The sequence below is a fragment of the Scomber scombrus genome, chromosome 12 (assembly GCF_963691925.1).
Source record: "Scomber scombrus chromosome 12, fScoSco1.1, whole genome shotgun sequence".
Lineage (NCBI taxonomy): Eukaryota > Metazoa > Chordata > Actinopteri > Scombriformes > Scombridae > Scomber > Scomber scombrus.
The window spans coordinates 13,776,604-13,803,220 of NC_084981.1; the positions used below are offsets into that span (position 1 = coordinate 13,776,604).

The 26,617-nt window shown below is 41.6% G+C and overlaps 3 protein-coding genes across 3 annotated transcripts in view; 2 read left to right on the forward strand and 1 right to left on the reverse strand.

The window, feature by feature from the left end:
* The window catches only part of echs1 (enoyl CoA hydratase, short chain, 1, mitochondrial), a 129,987-nt gene extending 113,473 nt beyond the window's left edge, over nucleotides 1-16,514 (reverse strand). The window contains exon 1 of the mRNA XM_062430153.1: nucleotides 16,510-16,514. The gene's annotated coding sequence lies outside the window, so the exon portion shown is untranslated. The remainder of the gene's footprint in view (nucleotides 1-16,509) is intronic.
* ercc6 (excision repair cross-complementation group 6) lies at nucleotides 4,215-19,669 on the forward strand. The gene is made up of 22 exons (XM_062430151.1): nucleotides 4,215-4,280; nucleotides 4,754-4,941; nucleotides 5,042-5,270; nucleotides 5,666-5,786; nucleotides 5,895-6,009; nucleotides 7,118-7,832; nucleotides 9,173-9,304; nucleotides 9,979-10,137; nucleotides 10,997-11,132; nucleotides 11,328-11,498; nucleotides 11,665-11,841; nucleotides 13,118-13,234; nucleotides 13,751-13,846; nucleotides 14,700-14,918; nucleotides 15,402-15,512; nucleotides 16,110-16,229; nucleotides 16,461-16,555; nucleotides 17,085-17,230; nucleotides 17,324-17,929; nucleotides 18,051-18,219; nucleotides 18,311-18,389; nucleotides 18,485-19,669. Exons 2-22 carry the CDS (start codon nucleotides 4,761-4,763, stop codon nucleotides 18,911-18,913), a joined length of 4,323 nt encoding a protein of 1,440 aa, XP_062286135.1. The 5' UTR covers nucleotides 4,215-4,280; nucleotides 4,754-4,760; the 3' UTR covers nucleotides 18,914-19,669.
* A 1,837-nt stretch (nucleotides 19,670-21,506) lies between these two features.
* Nucleotides 21,507-25,949, forward strand: drgx (dorsal root ganglia homeobox). The gene is made up of 6 exons (XM_062430928.1): nucleotides 21,507-21,564; nucleotides 22,362-22,462; nucleotides 23,060-23,161; nucleotides 24,835-25,007; nucleotides 25,382-25,494; nucleotides 25,585-25,949. The coding sequence occupies exons 1-6, from the start codon at nucleotides 21,507-21,509 to the stop codon at nucleotides 25,947-25,949; spliced, it is 912 nt and encodes a 303-aa protein (XP_062286912.1).
* Nucleotides 25,950-26,617: the final 668 nt, after the last annotated feature.

Here is a 26,617-nt window from a genome sequence, read left to right on the forward strand (position 1 = left end):
AAGTCAAGATATAGGAGTCATAACTCAGTTTAAACCTTGGGGAGATACAGCAAAACTTGGTAGACTGGAAGTTTTTACCATTATAGGAAGTTTACATTTAACTGGATGTCCATTCATCTTCCCTCCCATGGAACCTCCCTATCTGTTCCCTCTCTCCAAGACATTACAGATGAACGACTGTTTTTACAGGGTGCAGCTATACAGAGCATATATAATCAGCTTGACAACTAGACATGTATGTCTTAACAGTTTGTGAACTGGCTCCATGAAAAGTGAAATAAGCCTACATCTGTTGCAATGTATTGTCTCTGCTTGTGTCAAGTTGTGTTTCAGGCCATGCTATGTGTCAGGGCTGCTGCCACTGTGTATCACCAAACCAGTCCTGATCCCATTGTTGTGGTCTAAAACTGGCTGGAGTCCTCCAAGCCACATGTGAGAAAAGACTATATTTATCACTGGAGTGCAATACATACATACACACATTGACACACAAACTCACACACATACACACACACACACACACACACACACACACACACACACACACACACACACACGCACACATACACATACACACACACACATGTAAACATGCATGTACACTTTCAGTAAACTGAGCCCACACTGCGGTTCTGATGGTTTCATGGGATGTGTCACTGTACCACACAGGCCTCATCCAGATTCTCTCTTGTGTGGTTCAGTCCAGCTAAATACACATTTCTTTGTGAACTTCCTGTGATGTGTAGATATAACTTGACCTGGAAGACTGATGTGAATGTGTGCGCACAGTCTGATCATTGAATGCAGGTCATTCCTGTGCACTCTAGGAGCCTCTTTAAAACCTTTTATCGTGAGATAAAGATTTAAAACATTTCCTTCAGCAACACTTTGAATAGTTCACCTCCGAAACTAATTTGCATAAGATGTTTATAAGAGCACAGTAGCATAGAAGTGTAAAACACACATAAACACACACCTGCTGCAGAGTGAAATCGCAAGCAGATGTGTTAAGCATCTACTGTCGCATGGCAGCGGTCTGATGCACCCGGATGAGAAGCCAGCCCACCCCTGTAATTACTATCAGACCCACATACAGATATCTACTAACTGCGACAGGGGAACATATGGCATACATTAGTGCTGCCAATATGGCAACACATGTGTAAAGTACAACATGGACTGAATATGCATTAATATAGACATGATGACACTTTAATCATGTTGATTTATTAACCAGTCTGTGGCTTAAGAAAACATAATTGTTCTTGTCTCTTTCCCAGTCAGACTCTGTCCCAGTTAACAAGTGTTCAACTCAACTACATGGTAATTTGCAGATTTCACCTGTAGAAATGATTTAATAGTATGGGTGTGCATGTCTATTGTGACATATGGAATTGTGAAACTTTTTCTCTGTGGTTTGCATGCATGGATATGTTTGTATACTCAAAACTGAGATTCAGTGGAGACAAGGAAATTTGATTTTAGAGCTGCAAACAATAATTTTCATTACCAAATAATCTGCCCATTCATTTATATTCAACTAGTCCATGAAATGTCAAAAATTGTGGAAAAACAGTCCAAAACCCAAAGAGATTCATTTTCAGTTATCATCGATCGACAAATTGTACGCATTCATGCATTTACGTAACAGCATTCCATCAAATTGTCTCCTTGGGAAAAGCTCATTTTTGCATGTTTAAATGTGTTCCTGGAGAATAAACCCTGCTCTCAATAACAGATTTCTTAAATTCACTTGATAGATTAAATATGAGGGAAACAAATGCCCTTCAGGACTGGCATTTTTGGTGGATTCTAGAGCCAGAAAAACATCCAATCTAGTGGGGCTGCTCTGAAAATGACAAAATTGAACATCTGCATTTTGAGGAGGAAACAACCACATAAAGTACTCCTATTTCACTTTTTAAATGGTGCACACACCACAAAACACCAGAGCGTTTCAGTAAAGAAAGTTGCCCTAAGAATGATAGAAATACAAAAAGAGCAACGGAAAGGCACAGATGAAATTCAACAACACACTAAACTACTCATCATAAAACAGCTTTCTATAATCTAATGCAACAAAACACAGCAACAAGTTTAATTTAAGATCAGACCCTTTTCACACTTATAAACTAACTAAAAGAAAATTGGGGGCACAAAACACTATAATAGACAAAGAATGTGAGGAAAAAGCTCTCAGACACTTGTCCTTGTGTCCCAAAAAATGTCTTATACAATGATTTCATCCTCAAGACATTCATCAGGCTCCAGGCAGCTGATGAAGGTCATATGGACTAAAATACCCTTCATTGAGATGGAGGATGGTATGCAGAAGATAACAGATGACTAACAACTTAAAACACATTATGTGGCATGTATCACCTGTGAAAGTGTAACTACAGTGCCTTGTGTTACCTCACTTACCCCTTTATACACATAAACACAGCATGTTTTGAAACCATAACTCTACAAAAACCAAGCCCACCAAGCTTTGCAGATGTAAAGTTCAGTCTTTAAATCTTGCTCCACTTGTTATTCTTCTGTCAGGATGCAGCAGAGCATAGAGCAGCAGTGTTAACAACACACCCCGCCCCCTCTGGGATTTTGTACTTTACCCTCCCATCAGCCTCCTACACCCTATAAATCCACCAACTCCTTACATACAAAGATGCAGGATTCATCACACATGCTTATGCTCACACATAAATGCTTGCGCACATGTAAAGTGAGGATGGACAGCTTTGCCACCCAGTAAATCGTGTGAGCTTGGTGTGGTCTATTAACTCACTGTCCTTAAATTATGATGTGCAAAAAACACAACCATATATATTTTTCTTATCTCCTCCTTCGCTGTGATAAAAGTTTAACCAAAGTGCTTAATTTACAAGAAGGATGGAGGCGCAACAACAGACATAGAGTTTACATTCCTCTTTGCAGCTCAGCCTTACAGACCCAACATTGTGTGAATGTATCAGCTTATCTCTAGAGTTGCACCAATACTGATGTTGTATATCGTTTCAATACTGACTCAAATAGGTGGATCAGGTATCGTGACTATGGGGAAATCTGGTGTTGGATACCATTATTTTAACAATTTGGTACATTTCTGTCTATGTATTTATTTGTAACATTTTGTGTTAATAAGTTAGAAAAGCAATGTTTAAGTCAAACCTGATTTTGTCTTAAACATTAAAAGAATAATCCCAGTCTCTTCCACACAGTGAGGTACATTGCTTATTAATTAAACACTGGTATTGGTGCTTGGTATCAGCCGATAACTAAAGCCCAGGTATCGGTATTAGTATTGGGACTGAAAAAGTTGGATTGCATCCCTGCTTATCTCCCACCATAGGTGATTCATCAGCAGCTTGATGGTTTGGTGCCTTTATATCAACCTAGAAAGAACACAATGTGTCTGTGTCTACTGATAAGAGGTCAGTACACTGCAGCTCTTGTACTAAAACTGCAAGTAAAGGCATTTTTCTTACTGTGACACACTTTAATTTTAGTTCTTGTTCATTCAAATCCCCTCCAGTGTCTCTGGAGAGGTTTGACTGAGGGTGACCCACATTTACTAGCTAAGCAAATAGAATAGACCAGCGTTTTCTTCTTCTTACACTTTCCAAGCCAAGGTTGACAGCAAATACTGTCCATATATAGATAAGTCTGTTTGGAAAGATTGCTGGCCTTTGTACAGGCACTCCAGTGCAAGGCGGAGGGGATATTTTAATTAAGTCCTCTATTTATTGTTGCAAGACACAGAAATAAACTTCCTCTGACATGCCACTACTTGGCATTGCTAACATGTGTAACATCCATGAAACCTCCAAAAAAGAAGACATTTGAAAGGACTGAGAGGAAGAGACATTTTGACAATCTGAGTGGCCTGTTGGCCAGAACCATTGAGCAAGGTCTGCCTAGTCTTCACCCTGATTGCAACACAAAAACTGTAAGACTGACTTTTTTCCCTTTCACTCGCACTTATTCCTAAACTAGCTGCACAAAACAGAAGTTCACCGGCAAAATGTGGTCAAAAAATATTTTCATTGGACTAAATGAGGTTCAACGAGTTCCTCCAGAGTCAATTCTCCACTGAAATTAGTGGTTTCGTTGCGCCATCTACAGGACAGAAGCCCTTCAGCTGTGAACCAGCAGAGGACGCTGTCCCTCAAGTTAAGCATTGAACAGAAAGCACGGTCCTTTAACAGGCACCGGAAACCAGGAAGCTTTGAAGCAAGATGAAATAAACCAAGGCAGGGGGGTTGTATAACTGCACGTTTGTGAGTAATCTCTCAGTCATTGACGCTTCGAGACTCGGTTTAATGTGTCTGTCATCTGACAGACCACCGTTACTCAGTAAACGTACAGCCTGTCGTATGAAAGTGTGGTAGTTTAAGTGAAGCCGAGCACAGCTGATGAGTGTGTTAACTGTTAGCGTAGAAGGCTAACGCTAGCCCAGCCACGTAAACAATGGAAAGCAAAGAGAGACACGACTTCATGTTGATAACTTCACTTGCTCAAAGTAAAGCTAACCGACTTCTGCCTGACGGACTTTGTTTGGATAGAAGAAAATGTTTTTGTCAAAGTTACTCACTTAACCTTACTGTTTACAATTAACGTTAGCATACAACAACGGTATCTAATGTTATCTTGCTCTTCATTGCCTTTAATGATAACGAAGTAACGTTGAACCAGCGTTAAATAACCAATTCATTGTTCACTGACATCTGGATGACCCTCTGTCTGTCTGCAGCTGCATTATGCCAATAGACGGTTCAGAAGACCAGGTGCCCTCCTCCCTCTCAAGCCCAGGTAGTGCTGCTCTCACCCCAGGGGGGACTGTTGAGGATGGAGCCACTGGGGGCTCCGCAACTTGCTCTCAGGGCTCTGAGGCTGCTGCAGCCTATCCGACCAACACTGGACCAGGGGAGGGCACCAGCGGTGAGCAGTATATAAATACTTTTTTACTGTAAACACAAAGATAAAGTATCAGTTCTTGTCTGTACAGGGCTTGACTTATTGTCATTTGCTGTGTATTCAGGTGGCAAGAAGTCTGGAGCCATGCTGCAGATTGACCGCCAGCGCATCCAAGCAGCATCTGCCAGCTCTGGAGCTGATGAGCTGCAAGGCCTTGGTGTGGCTGTCTATGACCAGGATGTCCTCGAGCAAGGTGTCCTGCTGCAAGTGGATGAGGCGATCCAGGAGGCCAGTCAGGCTGCTGCTAAAGCCGAGGCAGAGAAGGAGTACCAGTCTGTGCTAGATGATGTCAGGTAAAGGACAAGTACAATATCTGCATTTAATGTTGTTGTTTTTTCTTGTGTTCCTGTCCAAGTCCTTCAGACTCAATTTGCTCTTGTCAGAAGTTACTTATACCTTTTCAGAAGCAGTGTTACAAAGCTCCTCCCATCTTATCTGTTGGAAGGTGCTACACTTTATTTTTTGCCTTCATCCGAATTGTAATATATAAAAGAGTTTCTTTTTCCAACACAAAATATGTTTTGTGATCTTGAATGGACTACATACAATAAATGTACAACAACTGCTGCTACAAGTGCTTTATTCTACAATTGCCTCCTAGGAAGGTTGTTTTTGTTAGAAGATGAGTGCCAACCTTAAAAGAGTTGATTAATCTTAATCTTAATCTAAATTAATACCTTTCCTTTAGGTCCGTTACATCATCTTTGAAACATATCAACAAGATCATTGAGCAGCTCTCTCCATATGCAGCCTCAAGCAAAGACATCTTTAGGAAAATCGAATCTGTCAAAAGACAGAAAGAAAATAAGGTAAAGTAGTATGTCTGACAAATCCTAAAGTTAAAACCACATTGTGCGCATGATTATGTTATATTAGTATTATATTGATATTGATAATGATAATGCCTTTTGATTCAGGAGAAACAGCTCAAGAAAGTTAGAGCTAAACAGAAACGACTTCAGGCCATTCTTGGAGGAGAGGACACACAAAGGGTGGAAGCTGAGCTGTTGGCAGAGGATGATGGAGAGGAAGGTGAGGTGACTTAAATGTTAACCTTTGACTTATTTTAAATGTATTGACAAAAAACATTGTTCTATGGTCTAATACTTGTCGGACTGAGTCAACACAAAGTCGCCTAATGCAAGTTGCTCTGCTGTCTATTGTTAATGTAAAGCAAGGGGGATGTTTAGCACTGCCCAAAATATAACAAAACAAGCAGAAATGGAAACAATTAAAAGCATTAATACCTTTTGTAATGAAAGTGGCAAAGAAAGTTATTATGTGGCATTCCTTATATTAGGAATTGTGAGGGAACATTGAAAGTAAAGGATTAAATACATATTTGGTTGATGTAAGACACTCTACTATGCCTGTGTCAAACATTAACCATGAACTATTTTCACATTAATGTGTTCTCTGATGTTTTGCTGCGTGCAGCTGGGTTACGATTAGTGTTGAAATGTTTTCTCTGGTTGAACAATATTTAGCTGCCCAACACTGTTTAGTGTTTTGCAACAGTCTGGCTCTCTAATGTTTGATGGGTGTGTCAGATGTGAAAATCAGCAATGTACACAAACACCAATAACAGTAACTGCTATCAACACTTTGCTACAAAATGTCCAGTACCTCACATATTCTGTGTAAAATATATATAGTATTTAGTTTTGATTGGGCCAAATGTAAACATAAACCCGTCAGAAAACACTGTCCGTGACATCACTGAGAGATGCGGCCATTAGGGCAACAGTGTAGCCGCTGTCTTCAGCTAAATGTGATTCAGTGCTGATTTAACTGCTACTTGAAAATTCTTGTATACCATCTGTTTATTATCAGCTTGAAGAAACTAATGTAAATATAGCTGTGCACTTAAAGGTACACTGTGAAGTTTTGTCGTTATCAAAAACTGTTTGTTTCTCACCAAAATGTATTGTGTGAACATCACAAATGTGTTTAATACATTTCTTTAATTATAAAACACAGACCTGCTTGCACACATGCATGTCATCCTCATGCATGCCACTAGAACACAATGGGGACTTTCCCATGGTGTTACTAGTGGTAAAACTAACTGTGCAGGTACCTCTCAAAAACTGACACCAGCAGTCCTTTGTCTAACCCTGCATGTTGTGTGTTGCACCAGAAGCCGGGCCGTCCACGCTGGGCAGCATGCTCATGCCAGCTCAGGAGACAGAATGGGAGGAGCTTATCCGAACAGGACAAATGACTCCTTTTGGAACGCGAATTCCGCAGAAGGAGGTTAAGAAGGAACCTCGGAAACTGATGCTTGCTGAGGACTCAGGCTTTGATCAGTACTTGACCGACCAGGCCAAGTTGGCCAATGACAGGAAGAGAGTCCCTCTCCTGAAGAAGAAGGGGAGCTATGGACTCAGTCCTGATGGGAAGGCCAAAGGAAAAACCCACAGCAGTGGTTCCTCTTCCAAGGACAAAAAAATGCAGAAGCGCATGCGAAAGCTCCAGATAACTGCTCTGAAGGCCCATCCTAAGGCTCGACCCAAGACTGAGCCACAGCTCCCTAAACCAAAGAGGAAGCGTCACGCTGAGGGAGAGGAGACTGACAGCGAGGGGTCCGAGTACCTGCCTAGCGATGAAGGCGTAGATCCTGAACAAGATGAAAGAGAAGCCATGGAGGAGGGCTTTGCGGAGGAGGATGATGAAGAGTATGAGTTGAAACCATACAAGAGAAAGACCGAAAGAAAAGGGAAGAAAGTAAAGAAAAAGGAGGATAGTGACCACGAATACTGCCCTGATAGTTCAGATAAAGAGGAGGATGAGAAGGATAAAAAGAAAAACTTCAAAGATGATGGAGATGTAGAGTACTACAGACAACGAATCAGGTATGATCATTGTACTATCTGCTATAAACTTGTTCACTTGTTTTTGTTATTTTGCCCCTAATTTAACATAAATCAACTATAACTAGCGTGTTTACAGTTTGTGAGCAGAAGGCTTGTAGTTGGAGTTATGGTTTGATGCAAATGTCCAAAAGTTTTGTCTTCCTCTTCAGAGAATGCAGACAACCGAGCACGTAAATAACATGCTCAATAAACACCAGATTGAGCCTTTAAATTGGTACATTTGTAATGGCAGTGGTGCAAATGTGCCATTGTTATTCCCTTTAGTTAAGGAGAAAAGCAGTTGGGTTTCTGCTGGCTCCATAGTGCAGAAGGAGAGTTAATCCCAGATGAGATTGGCAGCTGTTTCTTGACTAAGCAAATTCACTCCCTGCTCTTCTTCTCTCTCTCTGCTCTCACACTGGCCTAATTATCCTCCTGCACATGGTTTTATACACTCAGTCACTCTAATGCTCAAATTAATGGAAGAGCAGCCCTAATGAGATTTCATATTTATAGCTGCCAAATAAATTGTGTTGGCATGTGTCCTTTTTCTACACTACAGTGATTGAATGTCAATTCAACAGCATAGACACGGCATGGATGGTGAGGCTAGCTTATGTGAGGAATGATATTATTAGAGTGGGCAGTATTTGTAGTTGGGTAGGGGGGTTGGAGTGGGGGCAGAAAAGTGTAATTAACTGAACCAATGCTTAGTCTTGACTTAATTAGAGAGTGTGGTCTCCCAGGCCCAGCTAAAGGACCAGTTTCGTGGCAGGGTGACAGGACCAGCCCCAAATGAAGATGGATTCTTATCCTCTCCACCTCACACCTTTCTGGGGAACTCGCACTACTAATTGTCTGTATCAATCTTAATTTGCTGCGCGACGACTGTGCCTCTAACTGCCCTCTCTCCTGCGCTATTAAAACTATTCTCCTTTACATTTCCCTTTTTGCTGTAGATGTTCTACCGCTCAGGGGAAAAACCAACAACTCAAAACATTTGCCATCCACACACCTGTGTAGGCTAGTCTTGAAATAAATCACAGAGTGCAAATAGATATCCATCCATCCACTCTCTATACCTGTTTACCCTGTTAAGGGTTGCATAGAGCTGGAGCTATCCCAGGATGCATTGGGTATAAGGTTGGGTACACTGTAGACATGTGACTTGTTTATAACACGGTTAATACTTATAGACAAGTCATGAAACCGAGTTCACTTAATATATCGCACTCTTTTGGAGCATAAAGTTAGATAACCAAAAAAAGGCCTTTAAGTAAGGTCTGTGTTGGAGCTGTCTCTGCTATAACTTAATCAGCTTACACTAATTGCCTCACTAGGAGATGGAAGCGACAGCGACTCCGAGAAAGGGAGGAGAGGAGGGAAAGAGACGAGGAGCTCACAGATGACAGCGACGCAGAGTTTGACGAAGGCTTCAAAGTGCCTGGTTTTCTCTGGAAAAAACTTTACAAGTAAGTTTATAATGAAGCAGTCAGAGTTATCTCAAGTATCCATACAGTCAGTTGCACATGTTTCCTACTGTCCACTAAGGAAGTGATTGTAATTCACCACCAGCTTCATACCTTGTGTCTTTGTTATCTTGGTTTACAACACCTGTCTGTTCTGAAATAATACTGACTATGCAAGATTATTTGATCAAGGTGCCATACACTTCATTCATTTACTGCTACTATAAATCACTTATAATCATTTGTAAAAGTCTGTTTGTTATACTGTAGTTTTAAAACAGTTTTAAGAATAACTGGCATCACTTTGAACGTACTTTAGTTAATAAATATGTGTTTGTAAAGCCAGCTGCAATTTCTAATTTGTTATGCCTTTTGACTGGACTTGTCTTTTTCCAACTACCACATTTGTTATAATGTATCACAGACTTTGTGCTAGTTTTGCCTGGATTTGATAATAATATAGTAATATATTAATCACTGCAACACATTATTCCTGTAACTTGTAGGGACATAAGTCATTTACTCTGACATTGGAACTGTGTAGATGCTTACAGTTAAGGATAATTGAACCATATTTTAGTTCATATACAATCTGATTAATGTGATACCCGGTCATGTGTGTGATTTTGGATGTCCATAGTTTCATGTTTTTGCATGTTTGTGTTTCACATAATCAGGTACCAGCAGACAGGCGTGCGGTGGATGTGGGAACTCCACTGTCAGCAGGCAGGCGGCATCCTGGGAGACGAGATGGGATTGGGTAAAACCATCCAGGTCATCAGCTTTCTGGCTGGACTGAGCTACAGCAAGCTAAGGACCAGAGGATCCAACTACAGGTGCACATACGCAAACACACACATGCACACAAGCTGTGGCCAGAGACTGTGTGTCTGTATGGTATGAATATTTGATTAGGTGGATTTCTGCTTGAGAGTGTTCATCTGAATTATTAAACATGTTTCAATTATCAGACTCTTCACTTTCTTACTGCAGACATCAGAGAAAACACTGACACTCTGTTTGTGTGTGTTTGAGAGAACGTGTCGTCTAATCATGAACACTTAAAAGGAACTTTTGACTCATGAAATGGGGGTGGGGCAAGTGTGGGACAACAGATCAACTGTGGAAAATATGACGCAGTGGTGATAATCTGATTCTACTGCACAAACGACACTTTAATAGGTGGAGCTTCTGTGATGGTCAATACTCTGTCTACTATAGACGCCCACAAATTGATTGCTTGCAAACTCAATTATGGCCCAGTATCAATAGCTTCCACTCGGCAGAGGTTCATACCAGCCCATTAGTGTATCTCTTTGTGTGTATGTGTTTTAAACGAACCTAAAGTTTTACAGAGGAGCTGCCATGCACCTTTTTAAAATTCATTTATAAGTCACAAAGAGTGATCACTGGAGTTAGCCTTTAAAGTAAGATCATCTTAATACACAGTCATTGGCTTCCTCCATTCGCTCATGCCTGAATGTATCATAAATTGAATACATGCACATTTTCACATGTTACTCTCTGGAGAATGCCTTTTATTTTACATAATTTGATACAGAAATGATGACTGTAATTTGCTAATGAAATTTGCTGAGGTTATCCATACTTGAATAACCCTGAGCTCCCTTGTTTACCGATCTGAATGGCTGGTTTGGGATTAAACATTTCTCTGCTGCGTATGATTGGTTATAGGTATGCTGGTCTGGGTCCTACGGTTATTGTGTGTCCAGCTACAGTCATGCACCAGTGGGTGAAGGAGTTCCACACCTGGTGGCCGCCTTTCAGAGTGGCTGTTCTGCATGAAACTGGCTCCTTCACCAGCAGCAAGGTAAATGTGTTCATTATTGAGCTAGAAAGTTTTCTATAAGGCATTTTTTTCCTCTGGGGGGCACCAGTGGTCTGTTAACGCCACAGAGGAGATGCTCTGCTTATATCCTTTTAGAAGATACCACAGATGAATAGGAATTCCTCAGACAAAGAACTTACCTGATAGAAGTTTGTGTCTCTGTTTTTTCTGTTGCAGGAAAAACTGATTCCAGAGATAGCGGCATGTCATGGTATCTTGATAACCTCATATTCCGCAGTGAGGAACATGTGGGACTCCCTGCAACGTTATGACTGGCACTATATTATACTGGATGAGGGCCATAAGATCAGGAATCCCAATGCTGGAGTTACCACAGCCTGCAAACAGGTACACACAGTTTCAACCACAACACTAGCCAGATCCAGTCAGTAGTAATGACCTTTGTTTGATTGGACTCCTCAGAGCTTGTTTTCCTATCTTCAGAACATTAAACTTGCTGAAACATCTTATCATATTTTAGGAATATATCTTACATTCTTCTTTTCCTCTCTAGTTTCGCACTCCCCACAGGTTCATCCTCTCAGGCTCTCCTATGCAGAACAATTTGAAGGAGCTGTGGTCTCTGTTTGACTTTGTCTTCCCTGGCAAACTGGGTACCTTGCCAGTCTTCATGGAGCAGTTCTCTGTGCCTATCACCATGGGGGGATACAGCAATGCATCACCTGTGCAGGTATCAGAAGCTACTCACAGAAATGCACAATTATATGATAGTGGCACAGTTATTCCACAAAAAAAAAGTCACACCACTCCAACATTGAATACAATTTTAGAAGCTTAAAGTAAAGCAAAAACCAGGTTTATTGCATGATGCAGACATTAGGCAAAAACCCTACAAGAAATCCCATAACCATATGAGATTTATAGCATAGAGAGGGAGCAAGGAAGGGCTGAAGTGTCACTTTACAGCACTAGTCACACACATGCACTTTTGGAGCAGAAGATAGAAGTAAGGCAGGGAGGGAGATAGTGGAGCAACAGAGCCATTAAGTGCAGTGCAGGATAATGTAGGTCCATGCAAAGGAACTTCAGTACATACCCAAGTGTGTGTAAGAGAGGGAGAGGCTAAAGTGGAGAGCCAGTGAGCTAAATTGTAGCCCTTTGTCATTAGTGTCCAATCATTAATAACCCACTGACTGTATGGATTTAATTATTTAAGCAGGCCATTGATGCTTCTTCCGCTGTCAATAATAAAAACCTTTACTAATTATTAATGTTATTAAATGGTCAGAGAAGGCTAAGCTCTGCTGCTTTATCCTCTTCTTGAAATTCTCAGAGCAGCAAAGCAGGCCCCTCAGCTGATGTGCACACAGCTAGATGTACATAAAACCATCTATGTGAGAGGTGGGGCTGGATGAGTGTTTGGATGTGGGATCCATTACTCAAGCATGCGTTTACACCCCCTGGTGAATCCACTCAGCATCATCTGCTGCATTCCTTACCTTTACTTCCACTCTGACCTCCAATGAGCCCTAAATCCAGCCATGCTATTGTCCCCTCCAGCTTTGCCGTGGGGTTTCTTTGATCCCTCTGTGGACCCCCTGTGAGATAATGTTTTAAGAGCTAACTGGCCTTTAGCACTGTCTTTGGATAAGATGTAGCAGGCCATTTGCAGTGGGGTTCCTAGTGTGGGGAGGGACCATGTATTTTTTAAGCTCCCCCTCTGTTTCCAGTGGAGCAGGCCAGTAGTACTGATGAAAGAGGAGGGCTCTGTCCCTCGAGCCCAACAGCACTCTGATCAATGTTTAATGGCTCGTACTGCTGAGTGGGACAGCAACATGAGGGAGGTGATGAGAGAGCGGAAGAAGGCTAAACGGCAATCATGCCTCAGGAAACGTCCACACTGACAGGTGTGACTGTCAATGTGATTGTTTGACACGTTGAGCTGAATGTTGCTTTTGTTTTGTAACAGTTTGTTTGTGCTAGAAGGTTTACTTGTTCATTTTCAGGTCCAGACGGCGTTTAAATGCGCATGTGTGCTGAGGGACACCATAAATCCTTACCTGCTCCGAAGAATGAAGGCAGACGTCAAGGCCAACCTCTCCTTACCTGACAAAAATGAACAGGTATTCATCACTCTGTAACATATTTGACCCTGTTCTGTCGAAGTATTGAACAGTCTCTCCGTCCTGGATCTCTTAGCTGGGGAGATGTTTATCTGATTGGATGTGACTGCATGTGCCACATCTAAGGACTGTTTGATTAATGTGCATGGCCTTTGCCAGGTGAAGCCAGCTAATAAAGTCCTAGTAAAGTAAAAGGAGCAGGTATTTATTAAGGTGGCCGGTCTCTGGTCTGTACTCGAGGCTGACGATGGTTGACTCCTCAGTCCACTTCAGCTCATTAAGTCAGTCCCTCAGGACAGGAGTGGCTCCAAAAAACACATTCCCTCTTCTCACACACTGCACTTCATCAAGGGGCTTTAAAGGGGGATGCTCACTGCTGATTTCACACTCTTACACTGCTGTGTGTGTGTGTGTGTGTGTGTGTGTGTGTGTGTGTGTGTGTGTGTGTGTGTGTGTGTGTGTGTGTGTGTGTGTGTGTGTGTGTGTGTGTGTGTGTGTGTGTGTGTGTGTGTGTAGGTCCTGTTTTGCAGATTAACAGAGGAACAGCGGGAGGTTTATCAGGGCTTCTTAGATTCCAAAGAGGTCTACCAGATACTAAACGGGGACATGCAGGTAAGGTTTATTTTATGCTTCATCCATTTAGTCTTGTTGTGTTGACCCAAGTTGCATTTACAAGGACATGGAGGGCACAACTCTCTGCTAAGAAGACTTCCAGGAACAAGACAAGCCTTATTCATTATTTAACCCTCCAACTGATGAATTTCAATTCATCGCTTACGGCCATTTGCGCATGTTTTCAAGCACTCCACTATACTTAAGACTTCAAGGTGTTGATCTTTAATTTTTTTGTAGTGTAAATTGCGTTAAACCTCTCACAGCTTTACTTTAGCCTTTAAGATGCTCCCTTTAAGGAGGTTGTGCTGTTCTCACATTAGCAGAGAGAGAGAGAGAGAGAGAGAGAGAGAGAGAGAGAGAGAGAGAGAGAGAGAGAGAGAGAGAGAGAGAGAGAGAGAGAGAGAGAGAGAGAGAGAGAGAGAGAGAGAGAGAGAGAGAGAGAGAGAGAGAGAGAGAGAGAGAGAGAGAGAGAGAGAGAGAGAGAGAGAGAGAGAGAGAGAGAGAGAGAGAGAGAGAGAGAGAGAGATCGGACAGCCGGGGGTTGACCACAGCAGATTGCAAAGATACACACACGCATGCTCTCACGGACACATTGGTGTGGTCACTCTCAGTCCATTAACCACCATTACTAATGCAGTGACCATTGGGCCTTCATCAAGGAACACAGCCTTTATTGCCCATAATTTATTTACGGGCAATACTCATTCCTGTAGGCTAAAGTAAATGTGCTTATTTGTTTAAAGGTCCAATGCTGTAAAATCCTGAGTCCTAAGTTTTTTTATAATATTGACCCGTCACCGGTACCGGTCCATTTGAGCACCTGTGCCCTCTTTCTTTTTGCACTGTTTAGGTATTCTCAGGTTTGATAGCGCTGCGTAAGATCTGTAACCACCCGGACCTTTTCTCGGGCGGTCCCCGGATGTTGAAGGGAATCCCAGAGGCCCAGCTGACTGAAGAGGAACACTTCGGCTATTGGAAGCGATCAGGCAAGCTGATGGTGGTGGAGTCACTGCTGCGTCTCTGGTTCAAACAAGGCCACAGAGTCCTCCTCTTCACACAGTCTAGACAGGTTAGAAACACTCTAAAGTAGCAGTTAATATACAGATAAGTATATATTTGTACTCTTATTAATATTGGATGTTTGTATAGGCAGGACAGGTCATTTCTTCTCTGGCTTATTGTCATTGTCACCTGTATTTGCTGTTGTCTACCAGCGGTGTGTGTGTGTGTGTGTGTGTGTGTGTGTGTGTGTGTGTGTGTGTGTGTGTGTGTGTGTGTGTGTGTGTGTGTGTGTGTGTGTGTGTGTGTGTGTGTGTGTGTGTGTGTGTGTGTGTGTGTGTGTGTGTGTGTGTGTGACCCCAGCTGTTGCAGTCAATACCAATAAGATTATACCTCAGAGGGAACCTGAGACCCTCCCTGTCAGTATCTCTGTCCATGTAATATTAATCTGCTTTAATCCTTTTAGAGATAATCCAAACTCCAGCCCCTTTTTTTCATCACTCTGTTTCTCTCCCTACCTTCCTCATCTCTCTATCATTTCCCTCCTTCCCAGATGTTGCACATCTTGGAGGTGTTCATGAGAGAGAATAACTACACGTACCTAAAAATGGACGGTACTACCACAATAGCTTCCCGACAGCCCCTCATCGCTCGCTACAACGAGGTGAGGATTAGTCATCCTTAATGGCCCTGAGTGTTTCCCTTGTAAATCCCGTCCTGGGGGACCAAATATTTCAGTGGAACCCTGCTCACCCTGAGGTGGAAACACTAATTGATGACAATCTGTTGTTCAAACTGGATGTACCTTATTGTCTTTCAATTGAAATACAGATAGATCAATGTATTATGAAGCATAATGATTACCATTATAACTATTTATCATAGAAATTGTCTCTACTGTCTACAATCTAGATTTAAAATTGGAACTAATTAACAGTTATTAAACTTTCTGATTGTCTGTGAAATGGTAAAACTACAATTTAATGATCTAATCTAATGCAAAACCACTGCCAACTGTAAAATGTTATTGTCAATTCAGAATGACTTCATTTTATCCCATGGAGATAATCAAGTAGCTAAAAGACAAGGCTAGATTTAACTATATCTCTAAATAAGGTTTAAATGAATATTTAAAAATACTTCCACTATTTATATTTTAAAAATCTGTTGATTTTTTTCCTCACAGGGGTAGGTAAAAGGAATATAAAATTGTGGACATGATGTTGACAATTGTTTTATCCCCTTGTCTTTTTTCTTACAGGATAAATCCATTTTTATCTTTTTGTTGACCACTAAAGTCGGAGGCCTGGGAGTCAACCTGACTGGAGCCAACAGAGTTATCATCTATGACCCAGACTGGAACCCCAGTACTGACACACAGGTTATACACACACAGCCTTGTTCAAAAAACAGTTACGAGGTCAATTACTCTGAATAGATTTTTATTGTGACACTCATGGACCTGCAGTATTTGTAACATTAAAATTACCAACATTTCCAGTTGGAAACTTGCTTGCTTGCTTGTTAACCATTAGATTAAAATACCTTGAGTGAGTGTGCATGTCAGATTATTTTAATAATTTATTTTAATGTGTGTCATTGTTGTTCACAGGCACGAGAGCGGGCATGGAGGATCGGTCAGAAGCAGCAAGTGACTATCTACAGACTGCTGACTGCAGGGACCATTGAGGAGAAAATCTACCACAGGTCAGACAGCACCTCCAACTGTTTTTTCCCCCCTAATGTTTGGCTGTGAATACTTATTCATACATGATGTTCAATCCCAGAAGTCAATAAAAAGATGTAAAGAAATCCATTAGTGGGAACTGTGTTGTTGCTTTCTCTCCCATCTTCCATTTTAGTTGTCTTTACCATCGACTTCACACATCCAGGAATATTAGTAATGTCATGACTAATTGCTCACATCACTGCTGTTTTACTACTTGCTCTGTCCCAGTTCTCTGTAATTGAAAAGCTTTCCTGCATTATTAAATGGCCAATGTAGGACTTCTAAACTGTTGCTCTGTTTGGTTTGGGTCTGTAAAGTGCTTTCAAAAAGCAGGTTGGAAGAGCTGCAGGGATTCTATTTTGATACCTACAGAAGTGAGGTTAACTAATTCTCTCATCCATCAACCAAACTGCTCTGTGGTGACAGAGGATCATGGTTGCCTGCTGAGGTAATATAGCAATTAAACACAAGAATCTAATGCTGTTTTTTTTTTCTTTTGTAATTCAGGCAAATTTTCAAACAGTTCCTGACCAACCGTGTATTGAAGGACCCCAAACAAAGACGGTTCTTCAAGTCTAATGACATCTATGAGCTCTTCACTCTGTCTGACCCGACTGGAACTGAAGGAACAGAGACCAGTGCCATATTTGCAGGTCTACAGATTTTTCTTTTTGTTTGTCCTTTTTTGCATCTTTTGCAAAAAACGAGAAAAGAAGAATTCACCTTTGTTCTTATTTTCATTACAGGTACAGGCTCTGATGTCAAGGCACCCAAGAAACCTGGGAGACCAAAGCCATCAAACGCTGTAAATCAAGGCAGCCATTCACTCAAACACTCCACTGCCAACCAGAATGAAACGGTTGCAGACAACAGACATTCCTCAACAAACATTTCTGCATTAAGAGAAGGAAACGCCTCGCCTTGCAGTAAAAACTCTCAGGGTAAACCGACTGTGTTAACAGACAGTCAAAGCACCAACCCACATGGCTTGAATGTAGAGCCAAATATATCAGCCAATACACAACAGGCAGGACAAAATAACAGAGACCGCAATGGAGTTACGCCAACAGTAAAAACCTCAAACACACCCAACTCTCACCAAAACAAAGACAAAAACTCTGCCCTGACCAGCCCACAGAAACATAGGGAAAAGAGGAAACACTGTGACACAGCTGACTCGAACAGACACGGACATAAGAAACGTAAACACTCCAAGGATGCTCGTTTAGGGGGCCAACGCATCTCTCACTTGGTGAAAAAAGGGGCCTATAAGAAAGCAGATAGTGGAGATGAGGCGGAAGACCAGGGGAAATCAGACGATTATGTTTTGGCAAAGCTCTTCAAGAAGTCGGGTTGGTTTTTGTGCACAATGATACATTTAATAATCCAGACAAAATTATACATTTTCTTGTTGATTTTTTTTTTCCACAACTGTCTTTCCTTGAATTTTTGTTTTTTTTGTTTGTTTTTCAGGTATCCACAGCGTGATGCAGCATGACACCATCATGGAGTCCTCCAACCCTGACTATGTTCTGGTTGAGGCAGAAGCAAACAGAGTGGCCAAAGATGCTCTGAAAGCTCTCAAAGTTTCTCGTCAGCAGTGCAGGCTGGCCTTAAACAGAGCTCCTCCACCCCCTGCAAGGTATGCAATCTCTCAGTCACAGTCTGAGGTTGCTGAGAGTTTCACTTACCTCACTTATCACAAACAATTTTTCCCTTTTTCTGCTCTCCAGGAAACGGTTTGGACAGAAGAAAAATTCTCTCCTGGTTACAGCCTCTGTTCAATCGGCCCCTACTCCGGGCAAATGCAAGGTAAAAGCAGTGTTATTATTAGCATATTAGCATTATGACAGATTTGATGTATTTGTTAAGCCATGTTGTTTAAATGTATCTGTTTCTGTGTTTAGGATGCAGCTATTGTAGAGAAGTCTATATCAAAGAAGCCTGGTTCAGGAGCTCATTTCAGCGGGGAGGGAGCAGAAATTGACTCCAGCTCCACCCCCCTCTCCTCCTCCTCCCTGCTCGCTAAGATGAGAGCCCGTAATCACGTCAGCGTGCCCTCCAGCCAAAGAGAAGAAGAAGAGGATGAAGAGGGTGGCTCCCCCTCTACTCCATCTACTCAGCATGATGAGCTGTTGGTGGATCTACGTAACTTTGTAGCGTTCCAGGCACATGTGGACGGAGAGGCCAGCACACATGAAGTGCTGGAATATTTCAAACCTCGACTGACCCAGGAACAGGCTCCGGTCTTCAGAGAGCTGCTAAGGAGCGTCTGTGACTTTCATAGGACCTCCGGTCAGGAGGGTATCTGGAAACTGAAGGAGCGCTTTCGCTGAGTGAATCACAGATAAAAGCAGAGCGAAAACTTTGAATATTTGTGTATTTGTTAGCTGTGAATCTGTAGATAAAAACCTGCAATATATTTTTGTTTGTTGCCATTTTTTGTTACCTTTTACCAAAATGAGTCTTTTTTTCACAATAATTTGTCAGCCACAGTTGATCAAAATGTAATTTTCACATGACCATAGTGTTTTATTGAAGGGCCATATTGTAGGAGTCATTACACAGAACAGGGGATTAGCTGATATACTCTTCTGATTATTACTGTTATTAAATCTGTTGCAATGTCTAATTTATTTTATCTGCATGTTAGTTGAGTTGACTTTTGTGCTCATTTAGGCACTTTTTCCATTTCTTTGTTTCTGTTTCTGGTTGTTTGTACCTGGTTATACTTGAATTTAGGTGTTTTGTATTTGCCTGAAATTTAAAATTGTATAAGCTTGAGTAATAATCTTAACTGCCTCACTGGTGTCAGATTTTACAACATGATTCTGTAAAGTTACATTTGGGGAGTAGTGTGTCATTTTGTAAAAATATAATAAACTCAGACTTTTGTAGATTTTGTAATGACTTTTATTCACAAATTCAGTGTAGATATTGGGGAGAAGGACTTCAAAATGTTTGAACTGACCTACTGTATCTCCAATTACTTCTAAAATATTGTCAAAAAGCTGAGTCATTAAGCTGTCATGTTTTATATTTTTTTAAAGTACCAAATGTGTTGTTTTGCAATAAATGTCTGTAAATAATTAGTTTTGTTTTTGTTTCTTTTAATCTACACAGGATCACAGGAAATAATTGTTGTATATAAATGTAGGTTATTGAGCAACCAAGTAACATCTTTCGACCTATTGTATCAATTTTCATATTGAAGGTTTTTTTAATATGATTTCAAAGTCTCTCTTTAGATGAGTTTCACCTAAGTGGAGGTGTGCTGACCAAGGTCCTGAAATGACCTGCTGATAACTAGAAATCATGTCAACATGAATCTGAAATTTTAGACCAAACCTAGTTCGGGTTTCCTTGTCAAATTAATCCGAATTAGCGAACATGAGACTATAATTTCATTGCTTCACTTAACCAATCATCCGAGGATGGGAGAGGAAAGGCACTGACAGGAAGCAGATGCACACACTTCAGGCCTGCTTTCCTGTCAGGGTTGCCTAGACCAAATATTGGGATAAAGTTATCAACCGTTATTTGATTTCAATTTTCTCCACGCACCTCGCCGAGGTCATAATAACAACTTTATTTTCAGTGGTGCATAAATTAATTACGCGCATTTAATAACTAAAATATCATTATATTTCCCCCTTTAATAACATAAACGCTGCACGCCAGGGAAACAACCCTTAATAGCGCGGGGCCCTGTAACTGGCCATTATCCGCCTGTAATGATATTACAGAACCAATTACGCGCCATTAGAAGGGATTTTCTGCACTTTATGTGGTTTAGTCCAATCCCGCACTCCTCTTCTAAATTTCAGCTGCTTCTCGAAGCCTCATTTTGCCTCCACCTCAGAGACGCATGGCGTCTGCGCTCTGCCGTCCCAGATGCGCTTTAAAACTAATTGAAAGGGTCCCGCAGCAGATCATTTATCTGAGGAAGCGAAATAAATCGCTGGACCCCTTGCTGTGAACAAAATCAAAAATTTGGCCTTGTGAGTGTTCTCCACTCCCAACCCCTTGTAAAGTGGACCCCCTAACACACCCTGACGAGCAATTAACCCGCCCGACAGTCAATCTAAAACCCAAAAGCAGTCATCCTCCTTTTTTTAATATGAAAGAACCAAATAAAAAGTGCAGTGGGTATGTGTGCATGTTTATGGCTAGGGAATATGCTTGACTCTGGAATAACAATCACTTGTGATGATTTTTTTGGCACCAGAGCAGAGCTGCAGTTTGCCACCCTGGGTATATATCTTCCCTCTCTTTCTCTCTTTTTCCCCTCTGTGTCTGACACACACACACACACACACACACACACACACACACCAGGGGTTTGGGGGTGAGAGAGACAAAGCCGTGATAATCCGATTAGGACCAATTAGGCGTGAGATTCTACGACACTAGCTGAAAGCCTTAACACTCTGTAGACAGTTATACAGTTATAGAGACATCTGGACACTCCCAGAGAGAGGCAGAGGGGGAGAGAGAGAGAGAGAGAGAGAGAGAGTGGGGGGGGGGGGGGGGTCTGGACACTCCCAGACACAGAGTCAGAGAGTCAGTGGAAGTGCAGCAGCACTTCTCTCCAGAGCGGGAACACACTCGCATCAGCATCCTCACTGCAGGTAGGATGCTCTCTCTCTCTCTCTCTCTCTCTCTCTCTCTCTCTCTCTCTCTCTCTCTCTCTCTCTCTCTCATCTCTCTCTCTCTCTCTCTCTCTCCCTACAAGAGGGATTTCAACTTTGTGAATCCTCCAAAATCCCGCACGGTGCCGCCACCACCACCTCACGGGACGATTTGATGTCTTTTAACATTTCTTCACCATATCACTGAATTGCTCTGCGGGTGCTGTAAACCGATCTGAGGGTTTGAGCTGAAACTTTTTGTCTCTCTTCCAGGTTCGCAGCTCAGTAACACGCCAGGATGTTCTACTTTCACTGTCCGCCTCAGCTGGATGGGGAGTGCTGTCGCTCCAACACATGTAAGTCTCCAGTCCCTCGTGCTGTAATTTTTAGTTTTCAGTTATTTACACAGCATGTCCCTTTATAAATAGTCGTAAAGTTTCATGGTGTTCGGGCTGCGTAAATGCGCCCATGCGTGTTGTTGACTTTTGTCGGAGGACTACGAACAGGCCGGCAAAACGTTTTCTTTCTTTCTTTTTTTATAGGAATAGGAATTGGCACATGTATATTTGATAATTAAGTTGACGCAGTCTCATAAAAGACTGCCTTTTTAAAAACGTGTAGTTATAAATCTAATGATTATTACACTTTAACCTGTAGTCAAATCCAATAAAATGTGCCATATTCTTTAAAATAAGTAACATAGTTTGGTCACTTTTTCTATTTTTATAAACATTTAAACAAGTATAAACTCTTCTTGGCAGATTATGAAGTGGATATAAAGGGCTAAGTCTGCTTTTCCCTCTGCTCTGCTGTTTTGGTGAAAAGCGCTGGTGGTTTGGCCCCGGGGCAGAGGGGGCGTTTTGTCCCGGGCACAGATGTTGGGTGTCATGGCTCTTAGTCCGTCATGGTTACCCTCAGACTCCCAACATCAATGTTTCATGCATCTAATGGAAATACAAAATGTGCCAGACAATACATTCTGCAATTTCATCTGCTTTGGCCTAAAAATATATTTTCTTTAATTTCATTTTTTAAAAACAGAATCCGCATTTCCTTTTTTTGTTAAATTTCTATTACTATTACAATTACTAATATTAAATTGTGACTTATCGCTTTACAGAGGGACTGAATTATTGTGTATTAAACTTTTCAGTGAATTCTAGCGGGTTTGGCAACCACGCCCCGGCTGATTTTGATGACGGATTTCTACGTAGAAAACAGCGCAGAAACAGAACAACGTTTACTTTGCAACAGGTAAAAATATATATATCTTGAGCAACTTAGAAATGCACGAAACTCCACTCAAAGCGAAACAGGTAGGCTACATCAACCTGTTAAAAACCATATGCAAAGTTTTCAAAATGGGAATTTGAAAGAGTTTTGCTTTCAGACAACTAAAGGAAATTTGAGGCCTGAAATATAATAATAATAATAATATTATTATTATTATTATTATTATTATTATTAATAGGATAACAGCTTAAAGAAAACACCACAGTTGGCTCACAATTGAAGAAAAAAATGCAACATTTAGACTAGAAATTCATATCTTTCCTTCTGAGGGTTATGCATGGACATAAATTGGACTTTCTAGGCATGCAGGGAATTTGATGTTAGGCCAACATTTCAGCCTATTGTATCCCCTTTTTTTATTCCAATTGACTGTTATACCTGTCACATGTATTAGTGAGTATAAGTTTAAACTTCATAAAATTAGATTGCATGGGCTTGATTGGATAATAATAAGAAAGAAAACGAAAGAAAGTAAGTCCTTATATATAAATAGAAGAGCACAATAAATGAAAAAATGTGCTTATTTAAAGGTATAATTAGTGTTTTTTATCCGTGCAGCTGGAGGCTTTGGAGGCAGTCTTCGCTCAGACTCATTACCCGGACGTGTTCACCCGGGAGGAGCTGGCCATGAAGATCAACCTGACTGAGGCCAGGGTGCAGGTAGGCTGCAGCAGCGCACTGCGTCCCGGGCGCGTTTGACCATGTGAGAGAGAGGGTAAATTAAGCCACTCTGTCATTCGGGCGATGCACTTTAATAACATCAACATAATGGTGAATATTAGATTAGCTTGATTAATCGGTCATTCATAATTAACCAGCGATAATGTTCCTCGCTAATTCGTCCGCGTCTCAAAGGTGGGAAAGAATACATCATCCGTGCAGATCTCTTTCCCGTACAGACACAAAATGATATGTGCTTTAAGCACAGAGGGCAAAGCCTGCAGCCCCCAAACTCTCTCTTCCCCATCCCCTCGCTCTGTCTCTCTCTCTCTCTCACACACACACACACACACACACACACACACACACACACACACACACACACACACACACACACACACACACACACACACACACACACACTTAAAAACAGGAAAACACACATGCGCACCTTAAATTTGACAATTTATATTCTACTCCTGCCCTGCACATATGCGCGGTTATAAACTTGGCCAGATGTAATTAAATTATGTGTCCTGTATGTAATTTCCTGCATTCCAGATTTGCTTTTGGGTTTTGTTGTGCGCGCAGATCTAATTGTGGGAAATATAATAGTTTGCCTTTTGTTCCCCAGGGTCATTTTACTATCGCTTAAACCCAATGGCGGGGTTGATAATGGAATCCAGCGCTGTAAATTAGGGATTGTAAACAAATTATTCCCCTCCTAATCCGATTACCACATTCCTATTATTAAATCTGAACATGAATCCACCGCAGTATGCAGGGATATTAAACTTACATTATTATTAGAAAATAAATTTCCTTTCTGTTGTAGTGTTGTTGCCCCCCTTTTTGTAAAGTGTCAATGGGCCTCCCCCGCATTAAGAGCACGCAGCAAATTGAGATTAATGGAGCAATTATAGCCCATTCACAGACGGGTGTGTGTGGGGGGGCGCGACTTCTAGCTGGAAGGTGCAGGGGTGAGATAAGTCCATTGGTTGTATTGTTGTCCTGCCACCAAAATGTTGTCCTTTCTTTATGCCGAATGAATGCATGTGTTTTGTTTGGCTGTTGACATCATTTATACCTCTGGTACAATAGGAGGGATGCAGAGCACATGCACGCAGACTCTAACCTCCATTCACACATCATGATTAATGCCTGCTAGAACCAAGTCCTAATCGAATCTGATGTTGTCAAACAATCACTAAATAGGGAAATAAACGACTTCATCATAGCTGCCTCTCTCTCGGGCAGCACAACTGTCAGTGGGAAGTCATTAAAATATGATAATGAAAAATTGCTCAATTAAATGTTGTTATAGGCAGTGACCTTCATTCGATTAAGATAACAGAACTTGGCTATATGTTCTCAGCTGTGTGGATGGTAAAGTTTTGGGGATAAGTTGTGGACTGTGGGAAATTAAATATTCAAACGCAAAAGCTTAAGCTTTCATTTGGCCTGTTCACAAGACATGAAAATTACCTAGATATAAGCAAATATGCGCATCTAAGTTTGTCAGGGATATGTCAAAAGAAATAAAACATTAGAATGGATGTAAAACTGCATTTAACAAATAAAATAAATAATAAAAACAGTGTGATGGGTGAGGAAATTAAAGTCTCAATTATTCATTTTATTTCCTTTCTTTCTTCCTTTTTTTTTTGATACAGGTTTGGTTTCAGAACCGCAGAGCAAAGTGGAGAAAGACGGAGCGAGGCAGCACAGACCCTGAAGGAGGAAAAGAGCAGATGAGTGAGGGCACTCCTCCATCTCGCAGCATCAACTCTCAGTCCCCAGTGGACCACCTCCGAAAACAGAAAGAACCACTGGAGATGCAGCAGAGGTGAGGACCGACAGACAGATGATTGCTGTGGCTGTTACTGTTGTGAAACAATATCCTAAAGTTGGGAAGAGCTCGTGACAGATTTGCAGACTGGTTGGTCTGGATGATGAAGGTAAATGAGAAGCAACAATCACCAGAGTATTAGCTGTCTTGAGCATTTCTGTAGATTACAGAGTGTTCTTAATACACTTTTCCATTTAAATTAATTGTGAAATAAACAAAGCCACAGAGGAAACCAGGCTTACAGTGCACAGCTAAAGACAAAGTTAGAAAAATGTCTTTTAAAAACACCTTTTAAAAAATGCAGGTGTTTTAGGAGGATAATTCGTCTGTTTAAAGTTTGACGTTTTTGCTCAGTGATTTGTTCTCTTCAGTATCAACAGGACGGTGGGTCCTGGTGGTCCGTTCTTCCCATCTTGCATACCAGGCACACTCCTCAACTCTGCCACCTACGCCCAGGCCCTCTCACAGGTCGCCACTCTGAAAGGTAAATATGATTCTCATTAATTGGAAAATAGAAATGTTTATGTCTGTTTTCATTATTCTCACGATAAGTCCTACTTGTGCTGTTTTTCAGGTAATGGTTTGTGCTCCTGCTGCGTTTCTGACCCCATGGGCTTGTCCTTCCTGCCACCCTACGGTTGTCAGGGCAACCGCACAGCCAGCGTTGCAGCCCTGCGCATGAAGGCCCGTGAGCACTCGGAGGCTGTGTTGCAGTCTGCCAACCTGCTCGGCGCGGCAGCCGGGCCTGGAACCGGCGTGGGAGTCCTGTCTGGAGTCGGTGTGGCAAGGCCCACGGTGGGCCCTGCCATCGACGTGCCCGGCACTGTGGGAAGAGGGGGAGACAGCTCAAGTCCCAGCCCGGCCACCAAGGTCTCTGTGTTGGGCAGCAACCTTGATAAACACCCTCCCTGCTCCAAGGAGTCACTGGAGAAAAAGTGAGGCACTGGACATAAAGCCAAGGTGGATGTACTGATACTCAAAATCTGTGTGATCGTGCCTGTTATTACTACTCTACTCTACTCTGGTCCTGAGCAACTAAGCACAACTATTGACTGACTACAGAAGCAGCCTGGGAAAGACTTTGCTGATATCACAATGTATGGATGCAAAGATTAAAATATTTATTTGACAGTAAATTATCATTGTTTGTGAGAAATGCTGAATATGTGGGGCCTTGTTAACCCTATAAAAGCACAAGTGTGGTTTTGGATCTATATCTGTCTTCATGCACTCTTGGACTCCATTTGATGGACTAACACAGATACAACGTGCGTGTGAAACAGAGACATAATACCTATTTGATAATGTGAATTTAAGTCATCTTTAGTTTTCATGAAGAGGACAGATGCTTACATTGTGAATGTTAATGCATGTAAACTGTAAGTGTAGAACTGATGGCAGGACAGCGAGGATTTTGGCAATATAGTGTTTATGCCATAAGGTCAGTAATGGGCTCAAACATCTTTTTGTTTTTTATTTTAAAGTGAAAGTGCACTTTAATATTAATCAGCCATTTTCTGTTTTAATGTGTACATGTGCCAGAGTACAGTATGTTGCAGTGTGAACCCCAGGCAGGCTGATGCAGACTCTGTGACAGAGCAGCAGTG